This window comes from Podarcis vaucheri (genome assembly GCF_965113315.1).
Source record: "Podarcis vaucheri genome assembly, chromosome: Z".
Taxonomy (NCBI): Eukaryota; Metazoa; Chordata; class Lepidosauria; order Squamata; family Lacertidae; genus Podarcis; species Podarcis vaucheri.
This window is the reverse complement of record NC_138758.1, coordinates 5,029,520-5,055,626: the sequence shown is the minus strand read 5'-3', so window position 1 is coordinate 5,055,626 and position 26,107 is coordinate 5,029,520. Positions and strand designations below refer to the sequence as shown.

At 46.2% G+C, this 26,107-nt stretch overlaps 1 protein-coding gene across 2 annotated transcripts in view; it reads left to right on the top strand.

Annotated features, from left to right (window-relative positions):
* ARHGEF6 (Rac/Cdc42 guanine nucleotide exchange factor 6) overlaps nt 1-26,107 on the top strand; it is a 75,627-nt gene that overhangs the window by 14,583 nt on the left and 34,937 nt on the right. Inside the window, exons 1-5 of one of the 2 annotated variants that reach the window (XM_082207239.1) lie at nt 2,621-2,845; nt 11,167-11,251; nt 20,896-21,023; nt 22,455-22,656; nt 24,856-24,926. In XM_082207239.1, coding sequence (XP_082063365.1) covers nt 20,967-21,023; nt 22,455-22,656; nt 24,856-24,926 — 330 coding nt within the window. In that variant the 5' untranslated portion in view covers nt 2,621-2,845; nt 11,167-11,251; nt 20,896-20,966. Of the gene's footprint in view, nt 1-2,620; nt 2,846-11,166; nt 11,252-20,895; nt 21,024-22,454; nt 22,657-24,855; nt 24,927-26,107 lie in introns of those variants that run through there. The other variant, XM_082207238.1, reaches the window with a different exon arrangement.

The window sequence follows — 26,107 nt, the reverse complement described above, 5'->3', positions numbered from 1 at the left end:
AGCCCCAGGCCCAGGGGCTCCAATGTCTCCTTCTGGGCCCCAGTATCTTTCAATGTCTCCTTCCGGGCCCCTTTAGGATTCTTCTCAGGTCATGCCCCCTTACTGGCCTTGCTATGCACCCTCCTGGAGAGCTGTTGCCTGGCCTGGAACATGTTCTTGAAAACTCTAATGTTAACCCTTGCTTGCATAGGTGGAGGATGGAGAGGGGCATCTGTGAGTGTGTGAACTAGCCTGCTTTGCAAAGGTAAAAAATTAGCATTTGTTGCTCTGTCCACTTTGGCCTTTGGCCTTGACCAGCACTAGCATACTCCCCCAGGAAGCTTGTCCGGAAGGGAATTGGTTTTTTGGTGTTTTTTTTAAAGGTACCAGCAGGACAGCAGCAGGAGAGAGAGAGAGAGAGGAGAGAAGAGAAGGAAGAAAATAATAGAAAAAGAAGTTAGTTGTAGCTACATATGGCAACTCCCACCAAGTGCCATATGTGGGGGAACAGTTAATTCTTCTAACAAGAGGTGGGGATGCGAGAAGTGGAAATGCTGTTTTGCAGCCTAATGTGACTGTCACTGAGGCAGAATTGCTTCTGAATATCCCTTGATTTCTGCGCCACAGCAGGGGCTTGATAGAAAACCAAAGCAGATGCCTGGATTTTATCTAGCCATCAGAAGTGGATGATTTTGACATAATGTGGAATTGTGAAATGTCAATTGTGGCATTCCAGCATCCCCCCCCCCCCAAGGCCCGCTTTGCCCTCCACTGAGTCATGCTCGCAGTCCCTATCAATCAAGCGTAAATGGTTATTATTTATTGGATCTATACCCTTCCATTTACTCAGCATCAAACAAGGATGCAACTTGAAAACAAAGCAAAAACATGCTGGAACGGTTAAGGAATTCTAAACAAAAGCAATTGCATTTTTTTTTAAAAAAAAAAAAACCCTACAGGAGCTACAGCGGAAAACATTCCTCCATCCCGTGGTCACGGGGTTGCCAGGACCAGCGTTCTGCAGCCACCAAATGCCTTGGGAAACCCATGATTTGATTTTTTTAAGGTAATAATGCTGGAGATGGCCACATCTCACTGATGACCCAGCCAAAGCTTAGCCACGCACTGGCAGACCATGAAGATAAATCCGACAGGGTTTTGCTGAGAGACGAAACAGGGAAGGTTGACAAGGAGCAGGCAGGTTGGGAGAAACTGCTTCTGAGCTGCATTTGGCTGGTGGTGCTGGATGCTTATAAATAAATCGGCATGCAGAAGGTTTTAACACATCCCCAGAAGAAAATACAAGCCCACTGGGTGTGGCTTGTTGGGCCAGCCACTGACTGCATACAGACTATACCAACAAATTCTGGAAACTGTAGTTTACCCCTCACAGAGCTACAATTCCCAGCACCTTTAACTATAGTTCCCTAGGATTCTTTCAGGGAGGGGGTTTGTTCTGGGTGTGCTTCAAAGGTATGGTGTGTACACAGCAGTCTTCTGGTCTAACCTTATGAGTGTAAAACGGATGGTGGGAAGCAACCATTGATGCCACTTTTGAGCTCCTAGGCAGGAAAGCGGGATATAAATATAGAGATATATAAATGCTGGCGCACGCTCAGATGTACTCTTTTCTTGGCTATCCCTGGCCTTACATGCCTTGGAGAAAGCTAGACCCCTGGATGTTAGAGAATCCTAACATTTTAGAGTTGGAAAGGACCACAAGGGTCGTCAAATCCTTTGCCCAGTTTGGGGCTTGAACCCATGTCCCTGGGATTAAGAGTCTCATGCTCTCTCTCTCTCTCTCTCTCTGTGTGTGTGTGTGAGGCAAGGAAGCACCCTACATCTTCTTGAAATCCCTGTTTCTTGGGATACCCTTAGTACTTATAATGGACCTGATATGACAGTCTTGGAGCAACCTCTCTCTGCCTCTCTGGCTGTCTTACCTCACAGGGCTGTTGTAAGGGCAAAATGTTAGCGTGAAAGCCAGGCATGCCACCATAAGCTCCCGACAGGAAAGGATGACATGTGCAGACAGACACAAAGGCACCGCCGCCCCCCCCCATCAAACCCTTATTTCCAGCAAGTAAAACTCTGGGCAAAGGGTAGGAAGAACTGCATCTCAGCAGTGGAGCTGCTTTCCAGGTCCAATCCCCGCTGGCATCTCCACGCAGCACTGGGAAATGAGTCCGTGCCTGACACCCTGGACAGCCGCTGCCATTCAGGGTAGGCAATACTGAGCTACACAGCTGCCCATGTTCCTGGAATCATAGAATTGTAGAGTTGGGAGGGTCCCCTGAAGGTCGTCAACTCCAACCCTCTGCAGTGCAGGAATTTCAACAAAATCATAATAGAACCCATATCCCGGCTCCCCGCAGGGTTCGTCAAGCTCTGACAGACCCTTGTGGAGAAGGAACCATTTGCGTCCTACTACTAACAGTCCAATGTGTGTGCGCGCGAGAGAGAGCGCGCCTTCGCTCTACTGCCTGCAGGAGAGAAGGCACTCTGCGCACGCCCCGACGCTCTTTGCTCCCGCCCCGAGTTTTGAAGCGACGCTGAAGGAGGCGCGAGGAAGGGGGCGGGTGAGTGCGCGCAGGCTTCGGCAGCGGGCAGCTGGCTTTCCTTCTCCTCCTCCTCCCCTCCGCACCTCGGGGACTCCCGGCTCGGCTGGGGGTGGTGCTCCCGAGTCCCGACCCTGCCTGCCTTGCCGCCGCCGCCGCCGCCTGCCACTTCCCCTTCCTTGCGCCGCCCGCCTGCGATCCAGCTCCGGGTCAGAGCGCGGCGCCTCCCCGGCCCTCCGTCTGCTGCACCCAGCGGCGGCGATTGCTGCCAACATGGGACGTTCGCGGAGCAGAGCCTGAGCAGCCGGGTGAGTGCTTGGCCGCCCCCTCCTTCTTCTCCAACTTTTCCTCCGATCCCCCCTTCCTCCTAAGACCCTCCATTCATGGGCTCGGCGTCGCCCCACCGCCGCGTTCGCCTCGCCTTTCCTGCGCCCCCTCTTCTCCATAGCAGGGGCGCCCATACTTTGCGCGCCTCAGCAAGCCCCTTCTGCACCCCCGCCATCTCCGCTTGCAGATACCCAGATGTCTGCCTGCGCCCTTCAAGTCTCCCATCCACCTTCCCTTTGCTTCTCATCAGCTGGTCTCTTCTGAGATCTGTCCCTCCGTTGGGAAGCTTACTTTCCCCTCTCTGGCCGGTGAGTGCTTGGTCTTTTTGGCCGGGAGAGCTTCAGCTCTTTCCTGCCCGGACCTACATACGAGGGTCAGTTGTCCCCATGCTTCCCCTCCAGGCTTCTAACTTCCTGTGCCCTCCTTCCTTCTCCCTCACTAGGGTCTCTTGCCTCGTCTACTTGCCTTCCCTCCCCGCTTTATTACACCGCTTTCTACCCTGCAGCGGGCAAGAGCACGGGGCACTCCGCACGGGGACTTTACAGAGCAGGAACAGGAGCAGGTCCCTGCCCAGATGAGCTTACAAGGCTAAAATTGGACACATGGGAAACAGCAGTGGAGGCACCCCTAAGCAGGAGCACAGTATGGGGCTATTTCAATTGCACATGCTTTGGGAGAGTTACAGGCTTGCATAGGACTGCCTTGGTCTCTAACACTTCTTTCTCGCAGTGGGGGATGTGAAAGACCACCAGAGAACCCCACTTTGCCACACCCAAACCAACACCCCCAGTGAAACATCCCCTATCCATTGCATCCACAGATGTCTGCCTTTTCTGTCCATTCTGGCATGTGCTGAGTGTTTGCGTTTTCTGTGTCTGACTTCTTATGATCCACACCTCCCAGGTGTATGTGGCTTTTCTGCATGAAACTGCCATAGAGGTGGGGAAAATTTATGGCCCTCCAGATGTTGCTGGACTAAAAACTCTACAAGAGCAATACTGAGGGGGGGGGGGTTTGCTGACTGACAGCCAGGGCAACCCCTGGACTGATTGTACATAGGAAGGCAGGCGGGGGGGGGGTACCTGGGGGCCAAATGAGCTTGGTGGACAATGGATCAGCCTGCACTGAAAGGCTGAAAATTCCAGAAACTGGGATAAATGTGTTTCTTCCAAACCAACGTCTGATAGACTCATAATTTGTGTGTTTTCTCAGAGAAGATTATATATATGAAAGGCTGTCTGTATTCCACAGCAGCCCATATTTTGGAGTTGGGAACAATTCACTTACCTGAATTTCCTTAAAAAAAAAACAAAAACAACCCCCACCCGAACCCAGCCAAATTTCTAGCTTTTAAGAATACCTAGAAAATTCTATTTTATATACATGTTGCGGGGGTGTGTGTTAAGTGCAGTGCACACCTAGCCTGGTTGTTTGTTGTTGGCATCGGTCTGTCTCAGGAGACAACGGAGGAGTGCGCCTTTGGGGGTGAGGTCAATCTGTTGGGAGGTTGCAGTGCCTGCTGTGATTGTAGAGACCAATACGGGAGAGACATGTTTTGTTGCAGCTGGGGCAGATGAAGGCATCTAGTTCTGCTACTGCATAGAAGCAAAATGCTGAAAGGGAGCTTTCAGGAAAGATCTGTGAGCAGAATATTCTACTCCTGCTGGTTACTGGTGGGTTGTTCCTGAAAAATAAAATCCACAAGACATGGACAGTTATGACACAGTGGCTTTTGTGTGAAGACCTGTACACCAGCCATAGGTAGGTTGACTTCAGTCTTGCTTCTCCATTATTCATGGGCCACCTGTGAGTTTTAAAGCAGGAATGGTTCCTCAGGATCTCTGAACAGTTAAGGCAGAGCTCAATGTCGGTACCAACACCTGACCAATGAGGAATTTGTCAGTAAATGGCAGAAAACCATGGCAGAAAAAGCCACCTCTATTGGTCTGTCACCCCCCCAACTGTATTACCTGGGTTATGAAGGCACCCAAAAGACGTAAAGCAAAGATTATGGGATAATGCACCCAGTGACTTGCAATCTCGATCACACGCAGCCTGCAGTCCGCTGGCAGTAGGAGTACAATATGGGCATGTCTTTAAGTTAACATCTTACATTAAAAACCTGACAGTACCAAACTATCGAAGGTTTTTCACCAAAGCCAGACTAAATGTCTTTCCTTCTGCAGTGTTGGATGGCAGGTTGAGAGGAGCTCCTCACCAGGACAGACTTTGCTGGTGTGCTCAAGACATCGATTCCATAAAACATATTTTGTTGCACTGCACTGTGCAAAATATGAGCAAGCCAGGGCTGAACTGATACTACCCTTGCTGGTACCTTTCCCAGGAAAGTCAGAGGCTCACTATGTCAGGTTTCTATTGGAAGACTGGACAAATGTTAGAACATTAGCTGTGGCAAAGTTTTTATCGGTGGTTGCAAGAACCAATGATCCCTATATTCTGAACAAATTGCTTGTTTAACCTGGAGGTAGGCTGTATGAATTGTGTATTGCTTTGTAACGATTTGTTGGGTCTCTGGACTGTAATAAAGATTGTTGTTGTTGCTTTTTTAAAACAAACAAACAAACAAACAGGAATGCAAGAAGAGCCCTCCTGGATCAGACCAAAGGGGGCCCATCTAGGCAGGTGGGAGCTTGGTGGGGTATTTAACATTTGTATGTTTTAAAGTCTGGTTGTGAGTTCTTTTTGATTCTATAATTTTATGTTTTGTAAACCACTTTGAGGGTGTGTGTTTTTTTACACAAGGAAACGGTGTATAAACACTATGAAATGAATGAATGAATGAATGAATGAATAATGCCATTTGCATCTTCTCTGACCATTGGCTAAGCCAGCTGGGGATTATGAGGGTTGTAGTCCAAGAATTCCTTGGGGGTTAAAGAACACTGACCATTATAATGGATAGCCAAAACAGTGCCCTCTAGATATTGTTGGATCCCAGGCCTGATCAGCCCCAAACAACATATCCAATGGTCAGGACACCACCATGTTGACTGACTCTGGTTGGTTGGCTGACTGGCAGCCACCCTTTAGAGTCTCCGACAGAGGGAAGAAGAGGCCAGGGATTGAACCTGGGATCTTCTGCATGCAAGACAGGTGCTCTACTACTGAGCTACAACCCCTCCTCTAAATAAAGTGTTCATGTCAACACTGAAATGCAGCAGCAAAAAGAGGGCAAATGCTATTTTAGGCTGCATCAACAGAAGTCTAGCATCCATATGAAGGGAAATTATAGTAGCACTTGGCTATAGTACCACTTCTGCCTTGGTCAGACCACACCTGGAATACTGTGTCCAGTTCTGGGTGCCACAATTTAAGAATGATGTTGACAAACTGGAAGGTGTGCAGAGGAAGGCAACCAAGATGATAAAGGGTCTGGAAACCAAGGCTGATGAGGAAAGGTTGAAGGAGCTGGGTATGTTTAGTCTGGAGAAGAGGAGACTGGGGAGATATGATAGCCATTGTCAAGTATCTCAAGGGCCATGGAAGACGGAGCAAGCTTGTTTTCTCCTGTTCCATAGAGTAGGACCTGAACCAATGGCTTTAAGTTACAAGAAAGGAGATTCTGACTAAACATCAGGAAGAACTTTCTGACGGCAAGAGCCGTTCTGCATTGGAACGATCTCCCTCGGGAGGTTGCAGACTCTCCTTCCTTGGGGGTTTTTAAGCAGAGGTTGGATGGCCTTCTATCTTGAATGCTCTAGTTGAGATTTCTGCATTGCAGTGGGGTTGGACTAGTAGATTATCGTTTGGGGTTTCTTCCAACCCTAAGATTTTTCTGTCATTCTATGTGAGCGAACATCTGCCTGTTCCTGCTCCACAACTGCTCACATGGATGAAAGCATTTATGGCTGAAAAGTCACACAGAGAGGGAGAGAGAACACACAGGCATTTTTATAGAAGCATAGGGTGCACTTCAACCTAAGCATCTCTAAAGGGTCACCTGCAGCTATTATTATTTAAATGAATTTATGTAGCTACTTGGGACGCGGGTGGCACTGTGGGTTAAACCATAGAGCCTAGGGCTTGCTGATCAGAAGGTGGGCGGTTCGAATCCCTGCGACGGGGTGAGCTCCTGTTGCTCAGTCCCTGCTCCTGCCAACCTAGCAGTTTGAAAGCACGTCAAAGTGTAAGTAGATAAATAGGTACCGCTCTGGCGGGAAGGTAAACAGAGTTTCCGTGCGTTGCTCTGGTTCGCCAGAAGCGGCTTAGTCCTGCTGGCCACATGACCCGGAAGCTTTACACCAGCTCCCTTGGCCAATAAACCAAGATGAGCACAGCAACCCCAGAGTTGGTCATGACTGGACCTAATGGTCAGGGGTCCCTTTACCTTTATGTAGCCACTTATTGGTACATAATCCTTACGTGACTTACAGCAGAACAATGTTTAGAAGCACAACATGGAGTAGTTCAAAATCATCAATGGACATCAAAAGACAGTGGGGAGGAGGAGCACTTTCTTTATGTAGGGCCTTTGTTGAACTTACTGAAATTACCCGAATCTAATGCTCACCTTTTTTGGCCAAATTACGTTGCGAAAATTAAGGTTTGCATTAGATTTGATGGTACATTAGACTCGAGTAAATACGGTAGGTTCCAGCAGATGCTCTCAGCATCCTTAGAGGGGAGAAACATAGGAATAGCTCATATGGCATGTTGTTGTTGTTGTTGAGTCGTTTAGTCGTGTCCGCCTCTTCATGACCCCCTGGACCAGAGCACGCCAGGCACTCCTGTCTTCCACTGCCTCCCGCAGTTTGGTCAAACTCACGCTGGTAGCTTCAAGAACACTGTCCAACCATCTCGTCCTCTGTCATCCCCTTCTCCTTGTGCCCTCCATCTTTCCCAACATCAGGGTCTTTTTGAGGGAGTCTTCTCTTCTCATGAGGTGGCCAAAGTATTGGAGGCTCAGCTTCAGGATCTGTCCTTCCAGTGAGCACTCAGGGCTGATTTCCTTCAGAATGTATAGGTTTGATCTTCTTGCAGTCCATGGGACTATGGATGAAATCAGGATATCATACACTTTCCGTTGTTTTGCCCTTTATATATGATACCGAGAGAAAAATTATTCTCTCCTATTTTTTCTTGGTTCTCAGATCGACACCCCCCCCCCCGGTCCCGGAAGTGATAGTTGAGCTCTTAGCCAATAAATATATGCAAATTACAACACCTAGTAGCCAAATTTGCTCTGGGAGCTAAGAAGCTTTGCTCCAGTTATGTTAATGCATTGAAATTTTAAACTTTTATGCTATAAACTCTTACAGACTTCAGTTGTGTGATTTTGCCTTGCTTTTGCCCTTTGTCATTCATTGTGAAGGCCTCGGCTATATACAGTCAATTGACATAATAGAGGCAACATAAAATAAAATTTAAAAGCCTGGGTGAATGAAAATATGTTTGCCTGTTGTTTCTGAGAAGGTATCAGGTGAGGAGGGTTCTGCTACCAAAAAAGTCCCTTTCCTGGGAAAGACTCTCTGTTTGAAATCCTGGCGATCCGCCGTCACTTGGCAACATGGAGCTCGGAAGACCAAGGCAGCTTCCTGTAGCCCTAAACAGCTGGAGCAGGCCCCCTGAAAGTGGTCTTTAACATTTTGGGATTCCAGATGTTGGACTACAATTCCCGCCCGTCAGCTTTAACTGTTAGCCATGCTGACTGGGATTTGTGGGATATGTAGTTCAGCAAAACCAGGAGGGGTGGGTGATACCCAGCTAACTCATTAACATCCTTGACATCAAGGGGTATATAAACCAAACCCACTGATTTCAGGGGGTCTTGTCTGAGCATGACCAACACTGACCATCACCTGACTACAACCATACATAAGAGTCTACAAGGGTCTTACAGTCATCTTCAGAAATCTAGCTCTTTGACTCATTCACTGGGGAGATCAGAGTGACTGGCTAACAGGCCCAGGGCTTTTTGGGTGGTGGCCCCATCCACATTTCCTGAATTCTCTTCCCATGAAGCTCTGTCCTGCCCTCTCCTACCTCCTTTCAAAGGGTGCTGAGAGATACTTTTCTGTCCCTCAAGGCCTCTTATTAGGAATTTCCCCTTCCCTGGCATGTTTGGAGGGTAGAAGGTTTGCTGTTGCGCTGTATTTAATGGACACAACTAACTTAGGTCCGGTAACTTCACTGGATCTACTCTGAGTAGGACTCAATTGAATAAAACCTGTGGTCTTTACTTGTATTTAAAATCGGATGGGGTTTTTGTTTGTTTGGCATGAGCTGCTTTTGTGGGATGGTAATAACCGTACAGGCAACAACCTTTTTACGCTTGTCCGACATGTGCATGACTATGCGCATGTGCATCACCACAACCCAGAAGTGACTGGCAGAGCAGGGTAGGGGGCATAGCAGGGTGTAAGGAGCTCATGCATGCTCCACTGACATGCATGGGCAGTGCGGGGCTGGGAATGTCCTCCCCACAGAAAATGGTCGTTATCTGTAATAAAAATAAATAAAGCCAATTGCACCCTCCCTTCCAAGACTATCCCCACGTAGCTCAGGCCTTGAGGAAAGCCATGCATAGGGAGCAAGACACTAGGAGATACATGGCCCAAAATTCCCTGCAGCTTCATTAACTCCAGATGTTTCAAGGGAGCCAAATTGTGGGTGAAAGGGAGAGGCGGATTGGCGCAAAATTACCCACAACCCAGCACACACTTCAGTATGATTTCATTGCCCACTTTGCAGTCGGCTGTGCAGATAGGCTGAAAATAAACTTGCCCCCTCCCCTCCCGATTCAAATTATAGTTTGGAGCCTGAGGGCGCGGTTGGAGAAACGCTTGCCTGCCTTGTGGTCTCAGCGTGGCCACCAAGGAGAGCCTTCATGAAAGCCAAAGCCACAGAGGCAACTGGCAGTTCTCAAGGGGTACAGCTGCAAAATTGCTGGCATGGGGAGCGAGATGTTCCTTCCTCCCTGCCCTGCACACATCTAGTATTGCACAAACCACTGAGACTTTTGTCACGAGGCAGGACGTGCTCACTGGCAAAAGAATTTTTTTTCTAAAAAACTAACCTGTTGCTTTTAAAGAATTTGTTGATTGGTAAACTCTGCGTAATTTTTTCATGTAGTTCAAAACAGACATTCGGAAGGAAGGAGGGAGAGGGAAATGTTTATTTCCTTTAATACACTATGGGTTCTGACCTACTCCAAGTAGACCCTTTGAAATTAATGGACCTAAGTAAGTCGCAATCATTCATTCCAATGGGTCTACTCTGAATAGGACTAGCATTGGATACAACTCGTTTTTTGTTTTATTTAAAAAAGACACATGATGGCATTTAGCACGCTTGCCCTCACAGCACCCCTGCAGTGTAGGCCAGTGTTCAGACCCTGTGTCTTTATTTGCTTAAAATGAAAGATCAGCACGAAACAGCGAAATGACCTGCACCAAACATCATCAACAACAAAAGGTATCTGGTACTGTTGTACGGATGGGAAGCTGAGGCTGAAGGCAAATGCTTGTCCACCATGGACTCTGAGCTCAGGGCAGAATGGTGGGTAGCTGAAGCTAGAGAAAGACTAGGGTCACATTAGCTAGGATTCTCCTAAGGGCATACTACAGTGAGGTCATTACCCCCGGCATCTCTGCACAGAAACCCTGGGAACTGGAGTGAAAGCCCAGTTCTCTTTTAGACCAGCAATGTGATGCTTATGGTTCCAGTCTTTTTCGGAAGGCAGGAAGCAGTAATGCAGTTAAGCACTTTCAAACTCTGGACTTAATGTTCTTGTGGAACACGCCCACCTGTAGGTGACATCTCCCCTCTTTGCCTTATTTAAAATGTGCTGTGCCAGCCCTAGCTGCATTTAGAGGGCCCTCAGGCTCATTGTCCTGAGTGCGGTCCTGGCAGCACCAAGGGAGAACCTAAGAGCTGCATTTTACCAGAGCAGGCAATTTGCCCATCTACTATGTATTTCCTGCACTGACTGGCAGCTGCTGCCAAGGGTCAAGCAGAGGCATAATATCTTCTGCTTCCATTTTCTTTTTAAACTGGAGATGCCAGGGATTGAACCTCAGATCTTCTGAGTGCAAAGCAGTGGGTCAAATAATTCTAGCCTCCTTTTTCTATATATTTTTAAAGCTTTTCTACCCCACTTGCCTGCTGAGGTGTTCTGGAGAACTTGAAAGCTTGCCACATTTTTATGAGTTTTAAAATGTATTTTTTGATTATGTCTTGATAGCTTCGTCTCATTCATTTAATATGGCTGCAAAGTGGGAGCTTGGATGACTGACCTGATGTTCCTTTCTCTCTCTCTCTCTCTCTCTTTTTCTGGCCACAGTTGTTTGATGCACATGATCTATACACGGGAGACAATTTCCCCCAGGTACTGAATACCCTTGCAGCTATAAACAAGGCTACAGAAGGTAAGAAGAAGGGGGGAAAGAGTTGAATTGAATGAAATGTTTGCTGTGGCGATGGACTGATAAAATTAAATACACTATTGAAGTCGTACAACTGGTTAAAAAAAATTTAAACTGAGAATCCACCAAAACATTTCTCCTAACCTGCACTGAAGTCAGATAATTTTTAAATCTTTTTTGCAACCTCTTGTGTAATATGGGAAGAAACATTCCTGAAGCAAAACAGTTCCAAATCTGCAGAAGATCTTCCTAGCAGGGTTCTTCATAGGGAGAGAATCAGTCCCTCAATGTGCACTCATTGTACAAGTTACAAAGCAAAAGAACCTGATCAAGATACTCTGCTGCTGCAGCTACACACAGAAAATGACATTCGTTGACCAGGATATTATTAAATCATCTGTTTATCAATGCAGAGAGTAGCACATGAATGCTCTCCTTGATTTGGAGACAGACAGTTTATGCATGTATGAAGCTCTAACAATTCCATAATTTAGGATATTATTAAGGAGTAGTGGAGAACAAAATTCATCAGCTGCAGTTCTCAGATACTGTATATCTAAGCCTTTCTATCTCTGTGATAATAAGAGAATTTGGCCTTCTTTCAACTGTCAGTTGTCCACACACCCAAAAGAGTTTTCTCCATATGCCTTTTCGGCTGAATGTCTCTACCAGAAGCATCTCCCAGCCCCCATCATTGCAGCGTTTGCACTTCCCCATTGGCAGTTTCAGTGCGAGATCCAATTTCGGTTCATCAGGTGCAAAGCAGGCAATGTCCCTTGTGCCTTTAAAGAGGTGTGGCCAGTTTGCTGAAGCAGCCTGTCAGTGAAGAAGTGAGAAAGCACAGCATCTTTTTCCTCTACAGCACAACTGCTTCATGTACAACTGAGTTCTTTCTTTTGTTGTGAAGAAGCAGGAGCAATCAGAACACGCACACACAAACATCCTCCTGCAATGGTACAGTGTTGGAGAAGCTGCGCCACCTAATTGTTGAGTATATAAATTGGCTTTTGCACCAATAAAACGAGGAGAATATATTTCTTTTATTATTGTACCCCTATATTAAATTTTATAGTCCTATTCTTTTCCCTTTAACCAAACTCTCATGACCTGGACCATTAAGCAGGGCAAATCCCATATCTGAATGCTAGGAAACAAACCTTACACTTAAACAGCTCAGGACCACAATACTCAAGGACCGCCTCTCCCCATATGAACTGACCTGCACCCAGTGATCATCACCTGAGGTGCTTCTTCATGTGCCTCTTCCATGAGAGGTCTGTAGGGTGGCAACATGAGAACGGGCCTTCTCTGCAGTGGCTCCCCATTTGAGGAATCCTCTCCCCAGGGATGTTCGCCGGGTGCCTTCATTATAGATATTTACGCGCTAGGTGAAAATGTTCCTTTTCAACGAGGTCTTTTACTGATTATTGTTCTATGGCCCTTTACATGTATGGGGGGGGGAGTTGTTTTGTTTTTGTTTTAACTATTTATCTTTGTGCTTTTATCCTGTATTTTTATCTTGTGAACTTCCCTGAGATCTTTGGATACAGGGAGGTACATATTGCTCTGCTTTCCTTTGGACCACTTCAGCAAGGCCGGGGGGGGGGCGTGTCTTGTTGTCAGGGTTGTGCCCTGGAGAGGTCACTTTGGCACTACTAATGCAATGGTTTGACTTCACCCCCCAGAGATGCAGTCCATTGTCTCTTGAGACAGAAGGATGCCATCAGCCTACTGGTGTGAGTGAAATTTAGCTTGACATAGCTGTAAATGGGCATTCCGGTGTGAAAGGGGGCAGAAGCATTAGCCTTACAGGGTTCGTCCACACTTTTGCTTGATCTGTATTCTGATTGTATTGTGTACTGATTGGGGGTTGGACTAAATGACCCTCAGGGTCCCTTCTAACACTACCATTTTATGGTTTTCTGGGCCCAATACCTTTTCTCATTATTACATGGCTGTGCTTTGCAAAAATCTTAACTTACCTGCTGAATTGTGGAAAATCCAGAGAGAGTTTTTGCTTAACCAAGCTTCAGTTCAGCAGGTAAGACTGGGTTTTTGCAAAGTTCAACCATGGAACAAGAAAAGCGCTCAGACCAGGGGGAATTAATTGGTGTGCAGTACGATCAGCTTCTCATGCAAAAGTGTGGCTGAACCCTGAACAAGTAAAACTAACAAAATAAACCCCACGTGTGAATGCAACCCTATTGTTACTGGAGAAGGCAGCAAATCCAAAGCTCTTGTTATTGCCAGATATTTGGCAAGCAGTGCCCTTCCTGCCGAGTTGTCTGGCTGGCAAAGCGCAATGGAACCCAATGTTTAAAGTTTAAATCCTTACAAAATGCAAACAGTGAATTGTCAATGTATGTTGCCGAACAGACGTTTCAGCTAAATTCTAACCAGATTCTAATAATAGACTTTGGCTCCAGTGTCTCAGCATGCATCATTTTGCTTGCAGAGTTCTGTCTAGAATAAATCAATGGACTCTTTGGAAGAAAGCATGGCAGGGTAGTGCCTTGTTACGGCTGTGAGTTCTGTATTTGTGGTTGGTATTTAGATACTGGTGGTTGCTGATCTTTTGTTTTCTGCCGGAAGGAACTGGGAAACAGGCAATGAAACCACAGACCTTTGCAGTTCAGTACAGCTTATCGAGAAATGGTGAAGAGATATCTTTTGGACAGAGAGGGGCATTGTTAGATGCTTATAATACCTGAGGCATAGGCCCACAATGCAAAACCTGCATAGAATTTGCATATGCTAACATAGATATATAAGAGGTTATATGCATTGTTACTCATACACACAGGAGACCCATTGAAATTAATGGATACTATTTACTTAGGTCCATTAATTTTAATTATTTTTACTCTGAGTAACAAAAAGAAGGTCCCCAAATATGAATACCAAAAGACCAAAAGCAAATAAAGGATATAATGGAATCATAGAATTGTGGAGTTGGAAGTGACTATAATGGTCACTTAGTTCAACCTGCTAAATAATAAATAATGATTATTTAAACATGCACTTGGAGTATATGCATATTAAAATAGTCATTATTTTTGAAATCTTTTCATTGTATCTTGAATTCCTGTGACCTTGTATTTTTGTTCTCTGCTCTGAGTAAAACATAGTGGCATACAGCCATGTATATATGTGTGTAATTATATTACTAGCAAAAAGTGCCTAGCATTGCTCAGGTATGATAAGAAAAAAATCAAAACAGTGCAATTTTGAATGGGTCATCTTGATACCAGATGGTGCCTTATGATATCCAAATATATTCCCACTCCTCCATTTCAGGAACCATCACAACAAATGGGGTGACTGCATCTTCAGAGGTGTCCAAACCCGTGAAGCTTGGAATGGTTTGGTCCACCATCTTGATTCAAAATGGTGTCTAGTGGTATTCAAATGTAGACAGAAACCTGCTCCCCCCATGTTGGGCAACATTATCAAAATGCATATGCTGAACTTTACAAGAAGATAATGTCTATCTCAGCAGTGAGAGCTAGCAACTTATGAGGAAGCCATGCATAGGCAATGTTAGGTGCTGCCCTTCCCCAGTTATAGATGTGTGCAGGAGAGGATCAGGTATCCTGCCCCGGGCAGAGTTCACACAGAGAACTGGGAAAGCAAAGTGAGAGTTCGAGCAAGGAACTAGACCCATGGAGACCTCTGGCTGGATCTGTATGACCAAGAGTAGTAGACCAGCAAAATGCTAGAGCCACCTGAAGGAGGCTGCAGGCAGGTCAAGGTGGAGTCTCTGATGTCTGGGGATATCAGTGGCCGCTGGACGAGCTACTGGGGGTCCCCTTACACTGAGGGTTCCAACAGGGTGGCGCCTTATCATAGAATCATAGAATCATAGAGTTGGAAGAGACCACAAGGGCCATCGAGTCCAACCCCCTGCCAAGCAGGAAACACCATCAGAGCACTCCTGACATATGGTTGTCAAGCCTCTGCTTAAAGACCTCCAAAGTAGGAGACTCCACCACACTCCTTGGCAGCAAATTCCACTGTCGAACAGCTCTTACTGTCAGGAGGTTCTTCCGAATGTTTAGGTGGAATCTTCTTTCTTGTAGTTTGGATCCATTGCTCCGTGTCTGCTTCTCTGGAGCAGCAGAAAACAACCTTTCTCCCTCCTCTATGTGACATCCTTTTATATATTTGAACATGGCTATCATATCACCCCTTAACCTCCTCTTCTCCAGGCTAAACATGCCCAGCTCCCTTAGCCGTTCCTCATAAGGCATCGTTTCCAGGCCTTTGACCATTTTGGTTGCCCTCCTCTGGACACGTTCCAGTTTGTCAGTGTCCTTCTTGAATTGTGGTGCCCAGAACTGGACACAGTACTCCAGGTGTGGTCTGACCAGAGCAGAATACAGTGGCACTATTACTTCCCTTGATCTAGATGCTATACTCCTATTGATGCAGCCCAGAATTGCATTGGCTTTTTTAGCTGCCGCGTCACACTGTTGGCTCATGTCAAGTTTGTGGTCAACCAAGACTCCTAGATCCTTTTCACATGTACTGCTCTCAAGCCAGGTGTCACCCATCTTGTATTTGTGCCTCTCATTTTTTTTGCCTTCTGGAGGTGATTCCTGCCCTCGGGACTTCCTTGTCTCCTCCTCTTCATCACAGGGGGTCTGTCTTCTGGGGTGTGACACCTTGCTGATAAGAAATAATAAAAAGGGGAAGAAATAATAATTAGGCCCCCTAATAATTAGGGTTGGTGATGGAGCATCTGCTTTGCCTGCAGAAGGTCCCAGGTTCAATCCGGGTCATGTCCATAGACCTGGGCATGTCCCTGCCTCAGATGCTCCAGAGCTGCTGCCAACTGGTGCAGATGCTCCTGAGCCAAATGGGCCAATGGTCCGATTTGGAATAAGGCAGCTTCGTTTCTGGTACTAAGGCTCAATGCTAGAACACTTGCACTTCATTCAGAAAGGCCCAGGTTCAATCCCCCGGGGCATCTCCAGGTCGGGCTGGGTATGTCCCCTGTCTCAAATGCTTGAGAGCAGCTGCCGGCCAGTGTAGTCAATACAGAGCTAGATGGACCCATGGTCTGTAAGGCAGCTTCCTGTGTTCCCATGAAACGACATGCTGGCAGCCCTTGAGCAGCAGGAACTGTGCGAGGTTGGATCATCCTTTGCCCTCCAACAGCAAGCCATCCTTGGCAGCATGCCACCCTGGAGGGAAAATAACGTGGGCTGTGAACGTGATGCATCTTCAGTAAGCAGCTTCCTTGGAGCGCACGATGTAAGCTCGGTAGTTTGATCTTTCAGGATTCGCCTTTGAATCCGAGGGGGGAAATGAAACTCCAGAGTGTTACATTGCATAGAATGTGATTGCAAGATTCGGGGGGGGGCAGTATATAGCACTGATGTGTTGTGGGGAGGGTTGCCTTTCACAGTCAGTGGAAGGAAGGCGGCAGTGCAAGGGCGGTGGGTTGGAAACAGAACCCCTCCATCTGCGATCCCTCCCACTTCTCCGCAAACAGCTGTGGTGACTTGCATCAAATGTCAGCATGTTTTTCAGTCGTGTGCAGAGTGTGGGTTTTGCGTACAATCCGTTGTTCTGCCAGAATCCAGGGTCCTGTTTGGCAAGCAAATCATGCAGAGCAGTGAGCAATTCGACCCGCTCTCTTTGGAAGAAACCCTCCCCTCCCCTCCCCTGATCTTGGAAATGGCTTGCAACAAAATCGCTCTCCATAGGAGAGGCCCCCGGGAAGCTTGGTATAGTTGCAGCAAGGGCAGGAGCAGGGAGGTACAGATCAGGGTTTTCTCCTTCCACCCCTAGCCCACCTAGCCAAGGAATCTGCCACTTTGGTGTGTGAGAACATGCCCCGTCTTATGTGGGAACAAGTCTGCACTTTGCTATAGGTCAGAGGGAGAGTGCATGATTTGAACCCCAAAGGCCCATCTCCAAGTAGGGCTGCATATGCCTCCATCTGAAATCCTGGAAGGTGTTGCAAGCCACTTGCAGTGTTTCTCAAGCTTGGGTTGCACAACAACTCCCATCATCCCTAGCAAGCAGGACCAGTGGTCGGAGATGATGATGGGAAATGTAGTCCAACAACAGCTGGAGACCCAAGTTTGAGAAACACTCCCACAGTGTAGACACTACTGAGCTAGATGGACACAGAGTCTGATTCAGGATAGGGCAGTTCCCGATGTTCCCATGACATACTGTAGAGGAAGAGCTGTGGCTCAGTGGTGGAGCAAATGTGGCTCAGTGTCTTGCATGCAGAAGGAGGAGTGGGAGACACTTCCTGCCTGAAACTCTGGAGAGCTGCTGTCAGTCCATGTGAAACGTTACTGAGATAGGTGAACCAAAAGTTCCATGACCCTACAAACTTTTTGTTACGAGATTTCCGATCAGTGGAGAATTTAAGCCGTCAGACTTACTGGGCTTTAAAAGAAAACCAAACAAAAACCATAGGGTTTGTATCCAGTGCTAGTCCTACTCAGAGGAGACCCGCTGAAGTTAATGGACTCGAGTAACTTGGGTTCATTCATCTCAGTGGATCAGCTGCATGCAACCCTAAATGGAGTACGAATAGAAATTGAAACATAACTTCTGCTAAAGAAGTGCTAAAGAGATGACTGTGCAGACTTTAATGCCACAGTAGCTAAAATATATTTAAATGACACAATAAAATAATGAATACAAATAGTTAAAATGCAATAATATAGCCAAATGAATTCTTTGATCCACGAATGAGTGTGAGAAACAGTAAGACCAAACATGTTTCAACCTAGGGGTGTCTTCTTTAGTGGTCCACAATTCCTGCCTCCCTACAATTTATCACAGAAAGGCTAAAAGAGTATTAGGCAGATTCATGACACTGTGCATGTTAACCAAGATGGCTAAATTTATTTTAACTCATAAAATGCATATACAGTGGTGCCCCGCAAGACGAATGCCTCACAAGACGAAAAACTCGCTAGACGAAAGGGTTTTCCGTTTTTGCGTTGCTTCGCTAGACGAATTTCCCTATGGGCTTGCTTCGCAAGACGAAAACGTCTTGCGCTTTTTTTTTAAAGCCGCTTGAACAGGCGTAGTTGCGACGGACCGTGCTTCTCAAGACGAAAAACATCGCAAGACGAAAAGACTCGCGGAACGAATTCTTTTCGTCTTGCGAGGCACCACTGTATATACTCCTTGATTGTTAAAAAAAAGTCAAAGAGGATTATGTAAAAAATAAAACAATAAAATTATCAGTAAAAATGATTTAAAACATTCATAAATCATTAATGTTTAAGCTAAAACCCAGATTAAAACATACCTCAACATTCTGCATGTCTGGATAGACTTTTCTAAGCAAGTAATGTTTTTAACAGGTGGTGCCTGCCTAGATCAATAGGCAGGGAGTTCCAAAGAATGAGTGCAGTCACACTAAAATAACAACTTCTTATAAATGCAGAATGAGTATTATGTTGCACCTGTAACAGTGCAGGTTGCACAGTTTGAAGCCGTTGAGTGGGCATATATGTGAGTAAAGCCATCTTGCAGGTGAGTTGTTAAGAGCCTTATAACAGTGGTTCTCAAAGGTGTGATGTGCCACACTGGTGTGGCAGGAGAGGATGGCAAGTGTGGCAGGACAACCAACATCATATTTTGGGAATGATTCATGTTCTTGCGTAGCTCAGCTGCATTGTTCTTTTACTTCCTGGATGTCCCATGATTATAAAGTAAAAAAGGGTAAAGGGACCCCTGACCATTAGGTCCAGTCATGACTGACTCTGGGGTTGCGGCGCTCATCTCACTTTACTGGCCAAGGGAGCCGGCGTACAGCTTCCGGGTCATGTGGGTAATCAGATATATTTTTCTTAATACACATCCTGTTTTCCTGTTTTCACCAGCTATAAGGTTATATCACTGAGTATAATGTCAAAGCTCTTTTGCAAAGCACCTGGCTTTGCAGCTTATCTCCTTCTGCATCCCAGGGCAACTGCGTAGGATGATTAACATGAATGAAAAGATGAGCTGTTGCTGGCTGGTAGGTAGGCACTGGGTGGTATCAGACCTCCAAGAGTCTCCATTTTCCAGGGACACTCCCAGATTTACAGATGCCTTCCCGGTTTCTGATTTGATCCCGGAATGTCCTGCTTTTTCTTAGGAAGTCCCTATTTGCATCAGATAAATATACTGGAGGGTAAAGGGACCCCTGACCATTAGGTCCAGTCGTGGCCAACTCTGGGTTTGCAGTGCTCATCTCGCTTTACTGGCCGAGGAAGCCGGCGTACAGCTTCCGGGTCATGTGGCCAGCATGACTAAGCCACTTCTGGTGAACCAGAGCAGCACATGGAAACACCGTTTACCTTTCCGCCAGAGCGGTACCTATTTATCTACTTGCACTTTGACGTGCTTTCGAACTGCTAGGTTGGCAGGAGCAGGGACCGAGCAACGGGAGCTCACCCCGTCACGGGGATTCGAACCGCCCACCTTCTGATTGGTAAGTCCTAGGCTCTGTGGTTTAACCCACAGCGTTGTGTTCTATTATAAATCAAGCACTGCTGGGAGTTCTTTCATTTTCCAATGTACTTCTTATCAATTAAAAAGTCATTGTGGCATGATCAAATTTTTAATCTGAAAGTGTGGCGCAGAGGAAAAAAGTTTGAGAACCACTGCTTTGTTGTCTACCAGCTCCTTCTGGTACGCAGGCTGAGACCCTACCTGCCTGCGGACTGTCTCGCCAGAGTGGTGCATACTCTAGTTATCTCTCGCTTGGACTACTGCAATGCGCTCTACGTGGGGCTACCTTTGAAGGTATTAATCCAGAATGTGACAGCTAGACTGGTGACTGGGAGTAGCCACTGGGACCAGATAACACTGGTCCTGAGAGATCTGCATTGGCTCCCAGTACATTTCCAAGCACAATTCAAAGTGTTGGTGCTGACCTTTAAAGCCCTAAATGGCCTCGGTCCAGTATACCTGAAGGAGCGTCTCCACCCCCATCGTTCAGCCCGGACACTGAGATCCAGCGCCGAGGGCCTTCTGGCACTTCCCTCCCTGCAAGAAGTGAGGCAACAGGAAACCAGGCAGAGGGCCTTCTCGGTAGTGGCACCTGCCCTGTGGAATGGCCTCCCAGCAGATGTCAAGGAAATAAACAACTATCTGACTTTTAGAAGACATCTGAAGGCAGCCCTGTGTAGGGAAGTTTTTAATATTCTGTTGGGAGCTGCACAGAGTGACTGGGGAAACCCAGCCAGATGGGTGGGGTATAAATAAAATTATTATTTTTATTATTATTACACCATGAACTTGGCCAAGTAGCACATTGGCAAGCATTGCAGATCTCTGAACACAGGCATTATATGCTGACAAGGCCTCATTTCTGTCAGCAATCGTGCTGCAGCATTCTGCACTAACTGCAGCTTCCAGATCAAGTGCAAGGGAAGTCCCACATAGAGCACTGCAGTACTCCAGCCTTGAAGAAACCAGTGCATGTGGCAGGAAACCTCTGGATACTGGCCACTGTGAAGCAACAGCCAGGGTGGGCTCCTGCCTTCAAGCCCCAGTTATGGGCTTCCCATAACAGGCATTGATTCGATGGGCTGTTGGCCTGATCCTGCAGAGTGGGCTCTTCTTACATTCCCAGTGCTGACTTTTACAGTATTCATTTTGTTTTCTTTGTCTTTAAACAGATCGGAGCGCCACCAGGCCATGCTTCAATCTGTTGCCGCCTAGTTCCTCTGCGGGTGACGGCCATCCCTCGATGCAAACAACATCTCCTAAGTCGCCGAAAGCACTGCACGGGCAGTCAAAAGGAGTGGTAGGTTTTGTTCAAAATCTACCCCAGGATCCTGGGGAGACAGAAAGTGAAGAAGAAGCAAGGAGTCTAAGGTTTCAGCCTATGCAAGTTCTGTGGCCTGGGGGGGGGCAGGAAGGTCTAAGGGGCAGAGAAATTTCCCAGCTTCAAGCCCACTTTCCCCAAGAATAAGCTGCTGCCTCCTCCCCACCCCACCAGACAGTGGCGTAGTGTGGGTTGTCAGCACCTGGGGCAAGGCAAGTAATTCGCGCCCCCTAACCCATGGATTTGCGCACCCTAACCCTAACCCCCAGATGTTGCGCCCGGTGCGGCCGGCCCCCCTGCACCCCCCACACTATGCCACTGCCACCAGAAAACCTCCCCCACAAATCTGCAGCATGGGAATGCTAACATGGGTCTACCCTACAGGGTTGTTGCAAGAGCAGGTGAAAGTGCATAGCTGAAGCAGGTGAATGTAGGGATGCCTTTCAGCTTAGACAGCTACTGGCCATGATTGAGATGTTCTACCTCCACTCATTCAAAGGTAGTTTTGCCTCTGAATGCTAGTTGCTGGGAGCCACAAATGGGGAGTGTTGTTGCTGAGCTCAAATCCTGCCTGTGGTTGCCCCCTTAGGATGTCGACTGCAAGAACAGGATGCTTCCTGATCTGGCAAGGCTCTTCTGACATCCATCATTTCTGCAGAGCACTTTTGAGAGTAAAAAATGCTGCTTAAAAGCTGAGGAACCTGAGATGGCTCAGTCAGTAGAGCACGAGACTCTTAATCTCAGGGTTGTGGGTTTGAGCCCCATGGTTAGGCGAAAGATTTCTGCATTGCAGGGGGTTGGACTCGATTAACCTCATGGTCCCTTCCAACTCTATGATTCTATGATTTTATTTTCCCCGACCGCAATGACTTGCCTACCCAGAACATACAGAACTTATTGTCAGGGGCTGGCAGGATGCTGTGTGCACGGGGCTGGAGTCTGACTATGGATTTGTGGGGAACTGTATCAGCCGGGAGGAAAAAGTCACAGACAGGAGAAGCTTCAGAGCTGTAGGGTGCAGCACTGGAGGAAGAGGAAGAAGAGGCAGGTTGGGCAAGTGAAGGGCTGGATGCTTTTCCGCCCTTTCTTGCACCCTTGTCTCCCAGAACCAGGAGGGGATTGAAGAGGAAAGCACAGCGGCAGCTTCCATGCAGGTGGAAGGAGTGTGTGACCCCCTGTTGCTGCAGGTGCTCCATAGAGCGCAGACCTGGGAATAGCTGCCTAGATGCTAGATTGGTGTGATTAGATATCCAGAGCTGTAGAAGCAGCTGTTAATGTTCTCCTTGACAACAAAGAGTTACCCTTCAGCAGTGCTGAGAAGCGGCCTTAGCATTTATTTCCTTGTTTGTTTGTTTGTTTGTTTGTTTGTTTGTTTCCATCATCATTTATCTTGATGTTCCTGTGCATTAGGAGATGACTGAAAATGGCAATCACCAGATGTTGGTCAAGGTCCGATTCCAGTTTAAGCAGACCAATGAAGACGAGCTGTCAATCAACAAAGGCGACATCATTAACGTCACCCGGGTCGAGGAAGGAGGCTGGTGGGAGGGGACCCTTAATGGGAAGACAGGCTGGTTCCCCAGTAACTACGTCAGAGAAATTAAATCTACTGGTAAGAGAACCTATTATTAATTGGTATTAATATTAACTGTTACTCTTTTTCTTCTTCCGCTTATGGGGCTGCATACTTTTTGTAAGCAGCTGCCCCCAATATGATTCATTTGGATGGGCAGGATGTAAGATTAATAAATGAAATGCATTTTATTTTTTTTGCTGTTTTCCCTACTATATGATTTTTAGAGCACACTTCCCCCTATTGTGTGCCTTTTGTGCACAGTGGTTGTAGAACTGTATCACAAAATGTGGAAAAACTGCAAATACCAAAGGATGGCTGTGTTCCAGTTCCCATGTTGTTTTGATAGGTACAAATCAGGAAGGTTTGCATTAAAATCTGTGGCAGACCAAATTTCACCCCCATATCTAGCCAAGGATGATGTGAGTTGTAGTTCAGCAATATCTGCAGGACCACAGATTCTACATTCCTACATTAAACCGTGTGGCTGGCTATATCTCAATAAGACCGGAACCTTCATATGGTCTAGCCTCTTTGTATGTTCGTTGAAATTGGGATGGTGATGATATCGATTTAAGGATCTTGTTCCAGGCCCCCTGGCTGTGCTTTCATATTTTTCAGTCTGTCACTGTAAGGAGCAGAGAATGCTTCCTTGTTCCTGTTCCAAAATGGACCATTTGGGTTTGTCACCCAGCTTTAAGGAAATAAGCCAAACAGCCCCAAGTTTATCATTACAGCCATCGAGTCATGTGTTCCTTGTATCAGGTCAGCAAAGCTCTTACTGAGATGGTGATCATACTCCCGCCCACAAGGACAACGTCTCCAAGACAGGCTTTGATCTGTTCCAGCATGGCTGTCATATGATGGTCATCTCTCTTGGCATCCTGGGATGTCCTGGGGGCTCAAAGGCTGGCTTGCCACTGTCCTGCTTCTAGGGTCATCTTGGAAGTGCCACAGGGGCTGCCCTCTTATGGAGCCAGGAAGCACTGCAAGGGAATGAGCAATAAATAAAGGCAGAGTGTGACCCTGGGGGGAAATCAGATGGCTCTGCTCATTGCTGCTTTCACTTCTGCCTTGTTCTCTGGGCAAACAAACCATAGGCTCTTTATGCATTAGGTTTCTAACACTGGGTTGCAAGCTCTTTGGGGCAGGGAGCTGTCCTTACAGCAATGCTTTAAAAAATTGGCAATGTAATATATAATAACATTGCAATCGAACAGGTACAAGTATGGATACAAATAAGCAAATAAAAGGAGCAAGGAAATCCGAAACGGATAAGCTCAGACCTGGGGCTAAACAAGGCTCTCGTTACTTTTTCCAGGCCACACGGCTTAACAGCCTTGTTCTGCATTCTCTACAACTGCTTTTGCCTGGCTGGAATGTGCCCTTAAATAATTCCTTCTGTTTGTTTTATTTTGTTTAACATTTAGAAAAGCTTTGAAGGCAGCCCTGTTTAGATAAGTTTTTAATGTTTGAAGTTTTATTCTGTTTTTAGTGTTCTGTTGGGAGCCACCCAGAGTGGCTGGGGAAACCCAGCCAGATGGGCAGGGTATAAATAATAAAATTATTATTGTTGTTGCTGTTGCTGTTTTGTTTTTTTGTTTTGTTTATTTGCTTCCTTGCTTGGATGAGAGATGGGCAAGGGGAGGGTTGAGATTTATATATTTCATAAAAGTTACACACAGCTTGATTGTAAAAACCCAACCTCAAAGTGGTTTACAAAAAGAATAGAACAACGAAATTCTCAGCTAAAAACAACAATGTAACAATCTTAAAAAATAATAAAATCCAATGATAAACTAAAAACCAAATTAAGGCACATGTCAGCATTCTACATGTTTGGAGAGGCTTTCCTAAACAAAAGTCTTTCTTAACAGGAATCGAAAAGTAAACAGTGAAGGAACCCACCTCATGTCAATAGGCAGGGAGTTCCAAAGATTGGGTTCTGTCACGCTAACAGGTTGCAAATGTAAAAACCTCTGGCTTTTGTGTAGCTGGAATATGGCCAGTTTTACAAATGTGAGAGTCACCCTGGTACACCAGGGTTGTACTGGGTGGTTTAAAAAAATTGTGGTTTGCTGGCTTTAATGAAAGGACCTATTGTCAACATCAGTCACTACTACAGTCTGGCGATTGCAATCTGTTTCTTGCCTGCACAGTTGTTTAAATTTTGCTTGAGATGCCATCTCTTCTCACCATCACCTGACAGAATAACAATTCCCACTGCTTCTCTTCCAGATAAACCACTTTCTCCAAAAGCTTTGAAAGCAGTTGAAAGCCCTCAGCTCACCAAAAATTACTATGCTGTGGTAAGTTCGTTAAGTCCCCATTATCACTCAGTACTATTAATTAGAATTATTACTCTTATTATTCACAGGGGAGTTGTTGTTATTGTTGTTGTTTGGAAGACTGCAGGTATAGTCCTTGAGGTCTTATGATATTCTCATTTGAACCAGAGAAGTTACTAAGAGTTCCAAATGGGGGCATATTTCCCTCAAGGCATTTGAACATTTGCTGTCATCATTTATACATAAAGTAAAAAAAAAAAGTAAATATTTATTTCTTTATTTTTAAGATGCATTATATGTTTTGCCACAAGATTTAGAGAAGTACCAAAAAACTTTTCGAGGGAATTATTTACTGAGTGTTCATTCTGACTTGTTTGCGGGGAGGAGGTTAGACGACGATGCATCAAGCAACTGTTACCCTACCTTCTACTGCATTTTCCTCATCACTTTCCTTCCTGCAAAAGGTCCAGTTTTCCAAGGGGAAATAGGTTTTGTTGCACAGGGCCTTTGAATGAGCATTGATTGCTTCATCTAAATTTGCCTGGATGTGACTGAATCCCAAGATCACCACAGTCTGGAAGTGACCAGACGTGAGAGCTCCCCCTGGAGGCATTTACGAAAGCATTCTGCCATGCGCAGAATGATTTAAGAGTGGAGCAAAGTCCGAACCACATGCTCCTGCTGAATATTTATATATATAATATCATACACACACATATAATATTATCACATAATCATAATATAAAATCATAATATCACACAATCATAATACACAATCACACACTCATAATATGATATCACATAATGATATCATACATAAAATCATCACACAGTCATATCATGTAAATATGATCATTAGTGAAGAAAATTAACCCCTTCCTATATCCAGCTACTCCATGACGTGGAGCATGGAAGGCAGACTGAGGCAGTCTACTGGCTGCACAAGCACAGTGTCACAGCCTGTCCATGTGTGTTAAATATTGGGGCAGGGGAACCTGATCTTTCCTTTGAAATCTAAAGTTCACTGAGAAATGCTGGCAAGCAGCCATCTGGGCAGAAGCTAGCAAGTTTGGCTACCCCAGCGATCTGCCGCAGGGCTCCCATTTAATGAGATCATTTTGTATGTCTCTGCTTACCCTCCCTTTCTCTCTAAATCTGCTTGACCTACCATTAAGACATCTTGGTGCTATGTGGCTGAGTTT